Below are 13,942 nucleotides of genomic sequence, written 5' to 3' on the forward strand. Positions count from 1 at the left end.
AAGAGGATCTTAAATCTAGTGTTTGTAAGTTCTGCAATTTGAAATGGATGGTGGAAGATCTGGTTCTAGTAGGCTTCCTCAACCTTAGATACCATAGTTGAATTAGGTCCCCTGTTTTACTTAGTGGGCAAATCGAAGACCCTGAGTTGTTTAAATTTCCTGCAAGTGAATCATATTATACTGTTGACTTCAAAAAACAGAAAAATTATCTCTCCCTTTCAACATTATACCCTCGGTTAAAGAACAGAAGGGAGCGAAAGCGAGGTGTGGTGTCTAAGAAATATAAAATAGATAAAAATTCGAATGTTGTTGATGGTTATTTGAAAATAATAAACTACTTCATTATTGTTAATTCTACTTTAATTCTACTAGATTAGGCTGCTTTTGTTCCATTCCGAGCAATTCAGGATAATATTTTAATTGCACATGAGGTTTCCACCATCTTTGAACGTCGACTAACAAACTTCACTCATTGGCTTTGAAATTGGACATGTCCTCACTCATGTGGGTTTTACTTCCCATTGGATTCAAATGACTATGCAGTGGGTTACTACAGTTAATTTTTCAATTTTGATTAATGGTGTTCCTACTGCTCTTTTTCAACCCTCCTGCGATATTCGACAAGGGAATTCGTTATCTCCTTATTTGTTTCTGTTTGTCTCATTATTGCTCTCTTACTTATTATCTTCAGTACATGCTAATGGGCTTATCAAGGGTATTAAGGTAGCTTGTTCTGCTCCTCCAATCCTCGATGTTGTTTTTGTTTATGATACTTTATTATTTGTACGTGCTTCTCGATAAGAAATAAGCACTCTTTTTGGTCTTTTCCAGTCTTATACCCTTAGGACCAAGACAAACTATTAACTATTAGAAGTCTCATATTTTTTTTAGTAAACATAAGCCTCCCGATCTCAAAGTTGCTACTTTATGGCAATTTGGAATGCAAGAATTTTCTTTGTCTTGTCAATATTTGGGCCTTCCAGTTCTCCTAGGTGGATCTCGACAACAGGTTCTCTTATTTGTTTTGGATAGGTTCGATTGAAAACTCAATCTTGGAAATATAAACTGCTCTCTCAGGTTGGCCATGTTGCTATGATTCAATCTATGTTATTTGCTATTCCTTCGTACTCAATGTCCATTTTCTTGTTTTCTAAACAAGTGTCGTCCAAACTGAACAATTTGTTTTCTAACTTTTGGTGGGAAAATGATGTCCATAACCATAAGATACACTGGATTAGTTGGCAACAATCTTATACTTGAAAGTTTATTGGTGGACTTGACTTTAGGGAGTTTAAAAATTTTAATCTTGCCTGTTTGGCAAAACAAGGTTGGCGATTGCTTCATAACCCGGATGGTTTGTGGGCCGGTCCACTTAAGGATATTTACTTTTCTCGCTCATTCTTCTAGCATGCGTCTCCTAAGCGAGGAAGTTCTTGGATGTGGCAAAGTTTGCTTGCAAGCCACGATATTCTTCACCTTGGTACTCACTTGGATATTGGTAATAATATGTCCACTTCTCTCTGGTACGATCCTTGGATTCCTTTGGCATCCCAGTTTTTTGCACTACATCCTATTTTTTACCCTCCTAATGTCACTAAGGTGGCTAACTTAATCGATCATCGCTCTTTGGTACGTATGCTCTTTGGCCATTTCGGTTGCTTCACTTGGTATCGCTGATTTCTGGGTTCGGCATTTCACATTCAATGGGCAGTACACAGTTCGGTCAGGTTATCGTCTCCTGATGAACCATGCTATTGCTCCTGATGAACCAAAATGCATTTCAAGTTCTGCCTCTTACAATTAATTATTTTATGAATTTAACTGCTAAACTTTTTTACAAAATTTGTTACCCTCAGACTGATTTTTTAATAATTTTTCAAAGTTGTCTCAACTTTTATAACCTTTATTATCTTTAACCTTGTAGCATTGTTTGCGTGGCGAAAAAATATATATATAAAACATTGAAAAAGAAACCTGCATAGTTTGTAAATTTCATTTTTAGTTGCATGAATTTTTACCAACACATTTTACTAAATTATATGAAAACCATAAAGGAAATTCATTTGATAATTCAAAATTCTAATAAACTTTTTAATCATTTTTTAAGAAAGAGAATTCATTATATAAATAAATATTGCTTTATGCATATTTTTATTAAAAAATTAAAGTTTATATTTTTATAGTGATATATAACTTTAATTTAATTGCAGCACGTCATGTTGTGATTAGGCGTGAGGCGATTAAAAGTTGCAGGAGTTAGTTACTAATGTTCCGGTTCAATGGAAAAAATCATTTATTGAAAGTTTTAAATTAAATGTTGATGCTACATTATTCTTACATCACGCTATGAGAGTGGGCTCACGCTATGAGAGTGGGCTGTGTCTTAAGGGGAGAGAATTATGAGTTTATTGCATTACATTAACAATGAATTTTTGATAATTTTGACACTTCCACGGCTGAGATCATGACTTTTATAAAAACTGTAAGCGGGCTCAACGGTTATCAGTTATTATAGAGTCATACGCTTAACTTTTAATTTAAGTTATAAATGATTTTAATTATTATGATTTGTCATCATTTGATAATTTTATTTTTTATTATAAATTTTTTATTTTAAAAATAATTTTTATTTTTATTAATTTTATTCATAAATCTATTAATGGTATAACTCATACGCTTGCTCGAGTTAACCATAATATTTTGGATTTGATTGAAATTTTTTCCTCTCCTTATATTTATGAGTTATCCTTTTTGAAACTTAACCAAGTTTACGTATTATTTAAAAAAAATTTAATTTATGTTATGCTCTTTTTTTTCAAACCGATCCCGCGATTGATTTCTGCCTTACCCGTTTTGGAGGTCGGGCCGATTTGAAACCTCCAAATTGCGAAACGGGCCACCGAGAATGCCCGAATAACCCGTCTTCAACTTAGCTTGGCATTGTTATACACACATACTCGGCGATCGCAGGCAGCCAACAAAACCGACCTGTATGTGGGTTTCCAAATGGGGTTTACAGCGTTGAGAAGTATAATTCGCCCGCTATCAAGAACCCTAACATTTCGTACTTCCTGTTCGGCTTCCACTTCTCCTACGACATCGTTTTTGTGCCCTCCTCTTTCTCCCAAGCTCGAGTTCCGCTTTGCTTTCCATCAATCTCCATTCTTCCAGATTTCGCGTCACTTCAGCATCTTCTCTGAACCCAACCATTTCGATAGATTAACCGACTCTCGTCTTCCAAAGCGAAGACCTCAGGATGAGCCTCGTCGAAAAAGGGCCTACTTGAGACCTCCTGGTACTTTTTTCTTTTTATATATAAAAAAAGGTCTACTCTGCTAGTGTAATTGCGATTTGATTTGGGATTTTTAGTGAATTTAGGGTTTTGAAGTGATTTAAGTTTTATTTATTTATTTTGGTATGCTGGCATATTCCGGGTGCAATTTTGGTATTCGAAAGAAATGACTAATTTAATTCATTAATGCAGGGCCATATGCTTGGGTTAAGCATGTACCAGGCCAACCTATCCAACCCAGCAATCCTAATGAAGGAAGTGTCAAGAGAAGGAACGAGAAAAAGCGCATAAAGCAACACCGCGCCTTTATAAAGGTTTGTGATTCTCGAGTCATATGTATTTAATTGCTAGTTTTTTTTATTTTGTAGGATATTAGATTGGGTATGTTTGTAAACCAAAAGGTGGATAAAGAAGCTATATATTTGTTTAAATGAAAAATGAAAACGTTATCAGTTTTTATAGTTGTAGGACGCAATCATGTTGCAAAATTGTCCCTTTTTGAGACCTTAACAGATATGCATTAGGAATTTCTATTCCTGAACTACTGATCAGTTACAATATCAATTCTATTTGACGGTCTTAATAATTTTTACAATGGGCTCATTGATCAATCCTTTTCAATGACATCAAGTCTATTTTTCAGAGATGGTAATTTCTGAAAAGTAGGACACATCTGCTACCTTGGTTTTTACATGAATGACACAAATATGAAACCTGAGCCATGCAAAAACATGGTTGTTGTGAAGAATCATACCAATGGACTAGTGCAGGATATTTATTGAGTGATAGTATTTCACCTAATTGAGTCTTAGGACCACTTTTGTTCTAATTCAATAGTTGTAGCTATGCTCAATGGTTATTAGTTATTCTCATTGATCAAGGTTGATTCTCTCATGAGAAGTGATACAATCGGGATGACAGTATTAAGCCTGGTTAAGGATCTCTTAAATATCTGTGTAAATGACCATTTTGTGTTTCAAATGGGAAAGAACTGTAGAAAATTGCTTTGATTTTCAGTTTGCTTGACAGATGACATTATCCAAATTATCTTGCTGGATACAAATGACTTGCTGATTGAGTTCATGTCTTCAACATTGTCTGCACCATCACAATCCGTTGGTCTGACATGCCATATGGTGAATGTCTTTATGTTTTTCGCCTGCATCCTTGAAAAACTACTGTTTTCTTTTTGGAGTTTTGAACCATAAAGGTAGGATTAGAATTAATCTTCATGATTACTTGGTTAAAGTTTTGTAGCTCCTTTATGATGCAAAGGTCACAAGGTTAAGTCATAGTAACAGTTTTTTCTGCTAAAATGCAGAGGTAATCCCTTGTATGGTAGACGACTTTCTCTTCCCTCACAAAGCAGAGTCTTGTGCATTGGGACAACCTTTGTTTATAAGCATGTGAACAATATTTATTAAACATTATTCATGAATCAGTATGTGAAACTATTTAACCCAGTGAGTTCACCACACTAGGAATTAGGAAATAATATATGGTGTCATCGGATGTCACTTGAAAGCTTGGAATTTCCATGTCTTTATCATCAAGATTTTCCAATTCTGCCAAAACTATCTGAATTTTCTCCATTAAACTTTATCTTCTAATCGACATGTATTGTAGTAATTAAGGCCATATTTTACTGTCTAGACTGACTTTGCTTGTTAAGTAGCCCATTTAATTAGAATAGGCATCCTTTCCAAGTTTATGTGTTTCCCATTTGTCTGATTTTCTCAAGACTGTCTGAATGGGAAGCTGACATCTTTGTTTTGTATGTCACCAGTCAGAGGCAAAGAAACGGAAGGCTCAGTTGCAGGAGGCAAAAAGGAAGAAAATTATCAAGAGAGTAGAGCGTAAGATGGCCACAGTGGCAAGAGAGAGAGCATGGGCTGAAAGACTGAAAGAGCTACAGCAGCTCGAGGAAGAGAAGAAAAAATCAATGGCGTAGTTCTTTTTTGCTAGGTTTAATCTGCGTATGCTATTGATGCTTTTGCCATTTTTAGTCGAATGCTAATTTTAAGTTTCTAATAAGTTGTTTTTCTTCACTGTTGATGGAGTTTGTTAGCACTGCTCTGAATGGCTTGGTAAACGAATTTGATAGTATTTCTTTGTGCACAGTGAGTCTTGAACTTAAGCAGGAGTGCAGGATTAGGAAAGACATTTTGTATCGATGCAGGTGCACTTCGTGAGTTTTAACTAATTCCTTGTTTGCCTCGGGTAGGTAGAAGTCATCGCTCCTTGAAATTTTAGTTTTTAAATGAAATATTTTTATTAAATCTAATTTTAGTTAAATTATAATTAATTTAGTAAAAATATATTGAATTTAAACTAGTTAAATGTATATTTTGCTCCTACTAAATGTAAATGCAGCATTAATGAATAATTTGATCCATAAATGTAAATATTGTGTTCATTTGCCTTGGTGTTCGTTGTCTGTTACTGTCACCAAATTTCTGTAAACAAGATATGTTGCCGGATTGTCTTGACAAACTTTCTGAATGACAGACAGTGCTACCTGATGATGGAGAATAAGCAAGTCCAGCAAAATTCAGTAATATCAAATGAATGAATTAAAGATGAGGTAAATCTAATCCGTTATTTCATCCCACTCCAAGGCTGCGACAGCTGCTTTAACACGTTGCAGCTTCTTCGTTTCTTCAGGTTGTGCATTTTTTAATTGGTCAGCTTTAGTTCAAGACTTACGGTGGTTAAGCAAAGCCAATTCTGCTTTACTTAATTCTAGCTTCTGTGTTCACATATCTCTCAATCACTACTAAAGGTTTATGTCCTTAATAGGTCATTAAGTTCTAGTTTCCCAGAAATGCAAGGAAAAACAACGTAGTAGTTCTTTTGTTGTCAGTGGAGTCCTGAAAGTCTTAAGCAATTACTCGAAAGGAATAAAACAAAATAGGCAAAATTACACTTGCAAAAACCCTCGAGAAGGTTATTTTCTTGACAGCATTGGAAATTTTGCAGATGACGCTAAAATACAAAAATTGTTTCGACTCTATGCTATTCTGAAGCTGCAGACTATTGGCCGGAATCTCAACTTCTCTTTAGACTTCATATTGCTGCTCTCACCCTTTATTTTCATGGCAAGTCCAACATTGTACATTACTCTCTCCAGTCAGGTTAGGACTGCATGCCAAAGTTCAAATCTCTCAATGACAAATACAAATACCAAGCAAGGAGCAGCCATATTCTGACATTTAAGCAGCCATATTCTGATGTTTGCATTGAAAATGGGAAAATAGCATGCTATATACACATGCAGCAAGGTTTTCAGCAACTTGCACAGGCAACAGCATCTCGTTCTACATTGTTGTAAAATAAACTCAATTTGCTAATGGCATGTGCTTCCCCAAAAAGTGATGCACGTGTAGATTTCAGTATACGAACTTCCACATAGTCTCCAATGACTGGATTCTGCTTGTTATTCGAATCCTCTCGATTTGGCACTGGCAGATTGGTAAATGAAACTCTATGCCCTCTATCACTCTTGCCAATAAGTTCTGTATCTGGTGCTCTTTTATTCGGCCCTTCCACTAACACTAGTTGGATAGTGCCAATCTGGGAGTCATAACACTGACCAGTACTCTCACGGAAAGCCTCAATAAGTTCAGTAAGCCTCCTTTGCTTGACTTCATCAGCAACATCATCAACATAGTTCCTGTGAGCATGAGTCTTCTCCCTCATGCTATATGCAAACATGTAGGCCATATCATAGCCAACAGCCCTGATCAGACTTAGTGTGTCTTTATGTTCCTCTTCTGTTTCTCCACAGAAACCTGTAAAAAGGAATCCGAGTATTAAGAAGGCAATATCAAAACAGAGATCTAACTCCACTTGCACTGCAAGGCCATAGATTGCAAATGTAGGAGTACAGGCACACAGCACCAAGTCGAGCTGCATGTAAAAAATAGCACAAAAATACAAAGCATGCCTATGGAAATAAATAAAACCTATAAGATACCAGCAGGAACACGTTTGAATGGCATTACTAAGTGGGATGAAGACAAAGTCAATGTTAGATGTTTCAAAGATCATTAGGAAATTGTTACAAGTTCAGTATACAATAAATCTGGAATTTATCTCAGAAGTCCAGAACTTTCAAGTTAAAGAAATAAGCAAAAATTAAAAATTAAAAAATAGTAATTGGGTTGGGGATGCTCGACTCCAACATCCACAACCTGGAAATGGTGACCAGATGTTGTCACATCCTTGATAAATCCACTGCTGGCAAATGCATGCTCACCAGCACTGGGTTCGGATTTCAATTGAAATCAAGCAGGAAAAATCTCAAGAACCAAAAAAATCAGGTGAAATTGAAAAGCCCATATGAAAGTAGAACCGGATATGGGGTTTGAAGGTGAGGACTAAGGAGTGTGTAGAATAAGATATGACATTGAATACGTAGATCTACCAGTGAAAAAAAAGTAGGAATCAACAATGTCATTTGATAAGATTTAGCAGGCAGCAAATGCTAAATCTAATATCCTGACAGAGGAATGTATCGATGCCCAGATAATCAAACAAGAGAAAACTCAGGAATGGGAGACCAGATCAGAGTGAAAGAAATGAGCCAAGGGTCAGATTTCACAGTAATAAAGAAGCCTGGCCTGGTAGGTTTAATGAGTGTAAGGCAGATTCTCTCAGAGCTCCAAACTCCGCCATATAGGAACACCACTTGTTCCAGTAGCATGAAGAGAAGAAGTCCAAAACATTGCAGTTGTTGTTTTTTGGCAGGCACCAGGTAGGGCCTACAAGAGATTTGGTGCCTCCCGTTTTCACCTGCCTTGCCTTGTGGACGATACATCAAACTGCAGAATGCAGATGCCCCTTAATTGTTGGTTACAATTATTGCAAATGTGGAAGGATATGAAGCAATTAGATAACAGTTCCTTAAATTAGGTATGGTAGAAAATTAGAAAAGAGTTCATGATAAACAGGACGATTAGGACTTTTATATGTAACTATCTAGGCAAACAAGCAACGAAAAACATAGATAAGAGCAAATAAAAATGCATATGCATATAGGATCTCTTACCACATATAAAATCACTGCTTATCCCGACATCTGGCATGATTTTTCTTATCTTTTGCACAAGATCTAAGTATGCCTCTCTAGTATATCCCCGACGCATTCTCTCAAGAACTGTGCTACTCCCAGTTTGTGCAGGTAAATGAATATATTTGCAGACATTGTATCTGTGTTGCATAACATTCAACAAGTCATCTGGAAAGTCTTTAGGGTGGGGTGATGTGTATCTGAACCGCATCTCAGGAAATTCAGTGGAAAGCCGATCCAATAGATCGGAAAAACGTAACCCCACCTTTTTCACCTTGCACATGCTGGAAAAGCCTTCACTATATTTCCAATTTGATCCTGGTTCAGCTTCTTTTTCAATCCCAGAAGCATCATTATAGCTGTTCACATTCTGACCAAGAAGAGTTACCTCTTTCACTCCTTCCTTCCAGAGTTGTGCCACCTCCTTCACTATGGAATCCACTGGACGTGACCGTTCTCTGCCTCTAGTAAAAGGAACAATGCAAAACGAGCACATATTATTGCAACCCCTCATCACTGAGACAAAAGCACTAATTGAATTCTTGGATATTCGAACTGGACTGATATCAGCATAAGTCTCTTCAAGTGAAAGTAGAGTATTGATCCCCTTTTGGCCATAATCGACCTCTTCCAGTAATCGTGGTAAATCTCTATAAGCATCAGGTCCACAAACCACATCGACCATCTTATCTGTATCAAGTATCTTGTCCTTTAACCTCTCAGCCATACATCCCAAAACAACCACCTTTGGAGGACAAACGGACTGTGACCTTCCAATAGCAACGTTGCTCTTCCAGTGCCTCTTTAGAAACCAAAAGTAATTAAGTCTCTGCCACACTTTTTGCTCAGCATTGTCCCTTATTGCACATGTATTGATGAATATGATCTCAGCACTTTCAGGAACACCCACAACTTCACTATATCCAGCATCCTTCATAATAGATAGGACAATCTCCATGTCGTTGATATTCATCTGACATCCATAAGTTTCATGATAGATACGGCCTCTTGGATGAATTTGAGAATCAGGAGAAACTTCTGAAGCTGGTACAAGGCTAGGAAAAAAAAGAAAGGAAAAGAAAATAAAATTTAGGATATGAATTCTAATTCACACAACTCAACCCTTTATTGTTACAAAATGAAATTTTGGTCAAAGAACATTTTAAAATCCAGCATACAACCTTTCAGAACATTATTAACCACAGTAGACGATCATAACAGAAAAAAGCTGGAAAGAAAGAACCACTGATCTTGAAAAACTGAGAGCTCGCCTTATAAAATGTACTACCGATTACCAAGCAAAACTTTGCTTCGAATTTTAGTTCAATGTCAATTGGTTACCCATACGAGTACCAATGAAATGAATACTTCTCGTGCTATGTTCTTCAGATTTTTGGCCCAATATAAACAAATGTACAGAAAAAAGGACATATTGATTAAGCTAAGGGATGCTACGACTACAAAACCAAATTGCACGCAACCAATATGCACATATGCGTACACAAAATTAGTTCAAAAGTTGCTTCCAAAACGAAATGCACATTAAACATGAGTAGCAATATATACAAGAACTGAACTTTATTAGTATTGACAATCGAAAATCGAAAATTTCGAAACAATCCATATTAATTTAAGTTTACAGAATTACCCAAACACTATCAAACCGATCTTATACAAATATAGGTGAGAACTCACTTGGGCTGTGTTTGGGCGGCAGAGAGAGAAGCCCGTGCAACGAAGTGGTGAAGACCAAGACCGTCTGTCTTGTTAGACACAGAATGGTGGGAGTGAGCCAAACTTCTGGAGAGATGAAGAAAAGAGCTCTCTGTTTTAAGAGTCCGGTGGGCGAAATTGCCATGGCAATGCAAGTTGTAAACATGAGGGGCTTTGGAGGAGAGAAATCTAAAACCGAAAAAGAAGCATCGACCTTGGATTTTAAGAGAACGGTGAGGCTGGCTCAGGATCGGTGAGAGAGATGAGGGGAGAGAAGACGCCATTGGAAGGGGAGACACTCGGAGAGTTGTGGCGTTCTTCATATGCGCGCTGAGGGGCCTGCGCCCTGTATTGTTGGATAGGGATCGGCGCCAATCTGCAGCCTGAACTTTCCAAAACGCTTCGTTTTATCAACTTTCTATTTTGGATAATTAAATTACCTGGGGTAAATAATATTTTTTAAAATTAGAGTAAATAATTTTTTTATGCCTTCAGCCTGTCAATAATTTTTATTTATTTTTAAATTATTTTAAAAATATTATTTTTTATATTATAATAATATATAAATTGACTATTATAATTTTATTTTATTTTTAATAAATCTCTTAAAATATTTATTAATATTTAATAAAATTTAATATTTTTAAATTATATATAATTGAAAAGTTAATAAAATTTATATTTTTTAATTTTCATATAAAATAGAATAAATAAAAATGATGGGACAGATAAAACAATATTTTATTTTTAATAATATTAATCTTATAGTAATATTGTAACCTGCAAACTAAAAGTATATTTTTTGTTTTCTAAATTTCATAAAGAGAAAGAAAATGAAAAACATTGAAAGTTTTTTTATTTATTTTTTTTATTATATTTGAAAATTGAAATACGGAACTCTATACAAGTGGACTTTAAAAGACTTTTCGTTTAACTTTGAAGACCAAACCCTTCCTTATCCCTCTTATGTTTGTATAAATTACAGTAATTATATATATTTATATATATATATGTGTAAATTAATGTAGAAATTAAGATGGAAAGTATTATAAATAATAAATATATTTTTTAAAAATACAATAATAATTTGAAAACATTTTATAGTTTTTTAAAATTGAAAATAATTTTTAATATTATACAAAAGTAACACGTTTTTTTAAACTTTTTGAAAAACCAAAGTAAAAAAAATAAAATAAAAATGGACATAAAGAATAAAAAATTATTTTTCATAAGTAACTGTCGAAAGCATGAAAAATCAAATATTAAACAAAAACACTCCGACTCATAATACTGAGACAAAAGACAATATATTATTAAAGGAAAAGAGAAAAAGAAAAGTTTGAAGATTAGAATAAAAATTAAATTTAAATGGTGTAAATGTAAATTTATATTTAAAGGTTGATTGAGCCAAATAGCATAAATAAGTTTAAAAAACAGTACAGCTCAAAATTTAATAATTATAGTTTAATTTAAATTCAAATTTAATTTACACACAACTATCTATTTTCATCACTATTTAAAATCATCGAACATCATCAAGTTATTTTTTAAAATATTAATATGGATATTTTAAATGAAAAATAAAAGAGAAATAAGAGGCACACTAAAAAATAATAAGCACAATCGATATAAATAAAAAAAATTAAAAAGTAAAAATATAAAATCTAAAATAAAGCACAACTATCAAATAATTTTTAACTCAAATTGGAGCTATTTATTACCAAACAAAATTAAAATGAAATATGACTTGAACCGCCACAATACTTGCAATAAAATTTGTGTAGAAGCAGTGATCGTTAGTCGTATAAGTAGATGTCATCTTCGATATATATAAATCTTTCCTTCACATAGACCACTAATTAAAAAAATATAAAATTTAAAACTTTTTTAACACTGAATAATAAGCAAATACACTCACTCAAAATCAAATAAAAGAAATCCTAAAAAAACCAATCAAATCTCTTACAACAAAACAAAACAAAACGGTGCTATCACTGGAAGGAGAGGAGACTTTAAAACAAAAGCCTCCTTTCCTTTGGCGAAAGAAACCCTAACTTAGCGCCTCTCCTCTTGTCTCCCTTCTCTAATCTCTCTTCAATCTTTGTAATATGAACCAACTTTCCGTACTGTTTAAACTTTTCATATAAAACTAAAGTAATATTATCTTGTGAACTTAATTGTAGCTAAAATTATTTTTTATCAATTTTAGTAGAATTTAAAATTAATTTCATACAATTTACATGATACATTTTTTTTTATTAAAGTGTCCTTATAACTTTGTTCTTTTAATCAGTCATTTTATGATCAAATAATTTATCAAATATTATTAATTATTTAAAAAATATTTAATTTGTTATTAAAAATATTTTTTTTGAAAGTAAAACTATTTATTATATTAATAAAATTTTATCAAATAAAGAGAGATATCATTTCAAAAATATAGACGATTATACCTAATAGATTTTCTAACCAAAGTATAAGCAGGTAGAGTAATATTACGACGAATCCATCTAACAGAAATATGTCTAACAAATATTTACAATCATTCAAAATCAAACCCCTGAATAAGATAATTTGACAAAAATATTTTTCAAGTGCATGTCTAAACCCATGCATAAAATAATTTAGCAAAAATGCTCCTCTTTCTTTCTCATCTCTTAAATATAAATTATTAAAGTCTCCCGAATAAAACAACGGAATAAATTTTCTACGTAATAAAACTCGAATAAAGTTCAAAGACTGATGTCGTCGTTGCGATTTCGAAAACCCATAATAACTAGTAAATCTCAATTGAATATTACCTTCCGAAACAACCGAATCAATAAAATTTGAAAAAAAATTAACAAAAAAAAAGACATATGACTCTTTTACATTTATGAAATGCCTTCTCTCAATCCATGTCTATTGACTGAGAAGTAACAATTAAAATGTAAAAAAGTACAAAAAAATTTCATACCAGAATTAAAAATTTTTGTTTCCATTGATTGGATTGTATATGAAAAACATTCCCATCATACAGAAATCGTAAGTGACGATCGAAATATCTCTGGAATTCTTAATAGGAACATCAATATCTTCTTTTTTATCGATAATTAATTGACGCATATGGTTTTATATTGAGATAAAAAAAAAGTTAAATTTAAAAAAAAAAAAAAAGGAAAAATATCGAACCATAAAAGACCACAGAGAAAAATTGCATTAACAATGTTTATAATACATGAGAATTTATATTATATTTATTGGTATGTTATTAATGAATTTATAAGTTGTTTTAATTGTTATAAAATTTTTATATAAAAATAAATATATAAATTTTTTAAAAAATTAAAATGTAATAACTTAAATTTAAGAATGTGCTAGATAAATTTTTGTGAGAATTCTGGTTCGTAATCTGCAAATGCATTTTTACTATGATCGAGGTTTATAATAACTTTGGATTTATTTAGATTTTTTTGCTATTAAAAATTTCTAGATTTATTTTTTTAATTATAAATTTTCTTGATGTTTATTAATATTTTTATACTTATGATTATTGCTTTTTATAAGTTACTATTATTTTTTTTAATTAATTTTGTGTTTGTCGTTGGCTTGATTATCTTATTTATTATAACTCAATAATATATCGGGACATTGTTTAATAATTTAATTTTATAATTTTTATATAAATATAATTTTATATAGTAGCTATATTAAAAAAATTTAAAAAATTGAATAGTTATACTAATAAGTATTTATTGATAAAAATTTTAACATAAATTTAATAAGAAGCATATATACAATAAACTAAGAAATCACATATTAGTTAACGATTCTAATAAAATTAATTAAATTTTAAAATATATAATATTTATTATTATTATTACTTA

General features: G+C 32.7%; 2 protein-coding genes across 2 annotated transcripts; one reads left to right on the plus strand and one right to left on the minus strand.

Moving 5' to 3' along the window:
* The first annotated feature begins 2,838 nt into the window (after window positions 1-2,838).
* On the plus strand, window positions 2,839-5,410 carry LOC110617507. Its single transcript, XM_021760345.2, has 3 exons — window positions 2,839-3,295; window positions 3,485-3,606; window positions 5,079-5,410. Exons 1-3 carry the CDS (start codon window positions 3,007-3,009, stop codon window positions 5,241-5,243), a joined length of 576 nt encoding a protein of 191 aa, XP_021616037.1. The 5' UTR covers window positions 2,839-3,006; the 3' UTR covers window positions 5,244-5,410.
* Window positions 5,411-6,193: 783 nt separating this feature from the next.
* LOC110601597 (CDK5RAP1-like protein) lies at window positions 6,194-10,453 on the minus strand. Its single transcript, XM_021738790.2, has 3 exons — window positions 10,059-10,453; window positions 8,343-9,418; window positions 6,194-7,083 (listed from the first exon to the last, which is right to left on the minus strand). Exons 1-3 carry the CDS (start codon window positions 10,397-10,399, stop codon window positions 6,578-6,580), a joined length of 1,923 nt encoding a protein of 640 aa, XP_021594482.1. The 5' UTR covers window positions 10,400-10,453; the 3' UTR covers window positions 6,194-6,577.
* Between the last annotated feature and the right edge of the window lie 3,489 nt (window positions 10,454-13,942).

The sequence above is a fragment of the Manihot esculenta genome, chromosome 1 (assembly GCF_001659605.2).
Source record: "Manihot esculenta cultivar AM560-2 chromosome 1, M.esculenta_v8, whole genome shotgun sequence".
In the NCBI taxonomy this organism is placed as follows: Eukaryota; Viridiplantae; Streptophyta; class Magnoliopsida; order Malpighiales; family Euphorbiaceae; genus Manihot; species Manihot esculenta.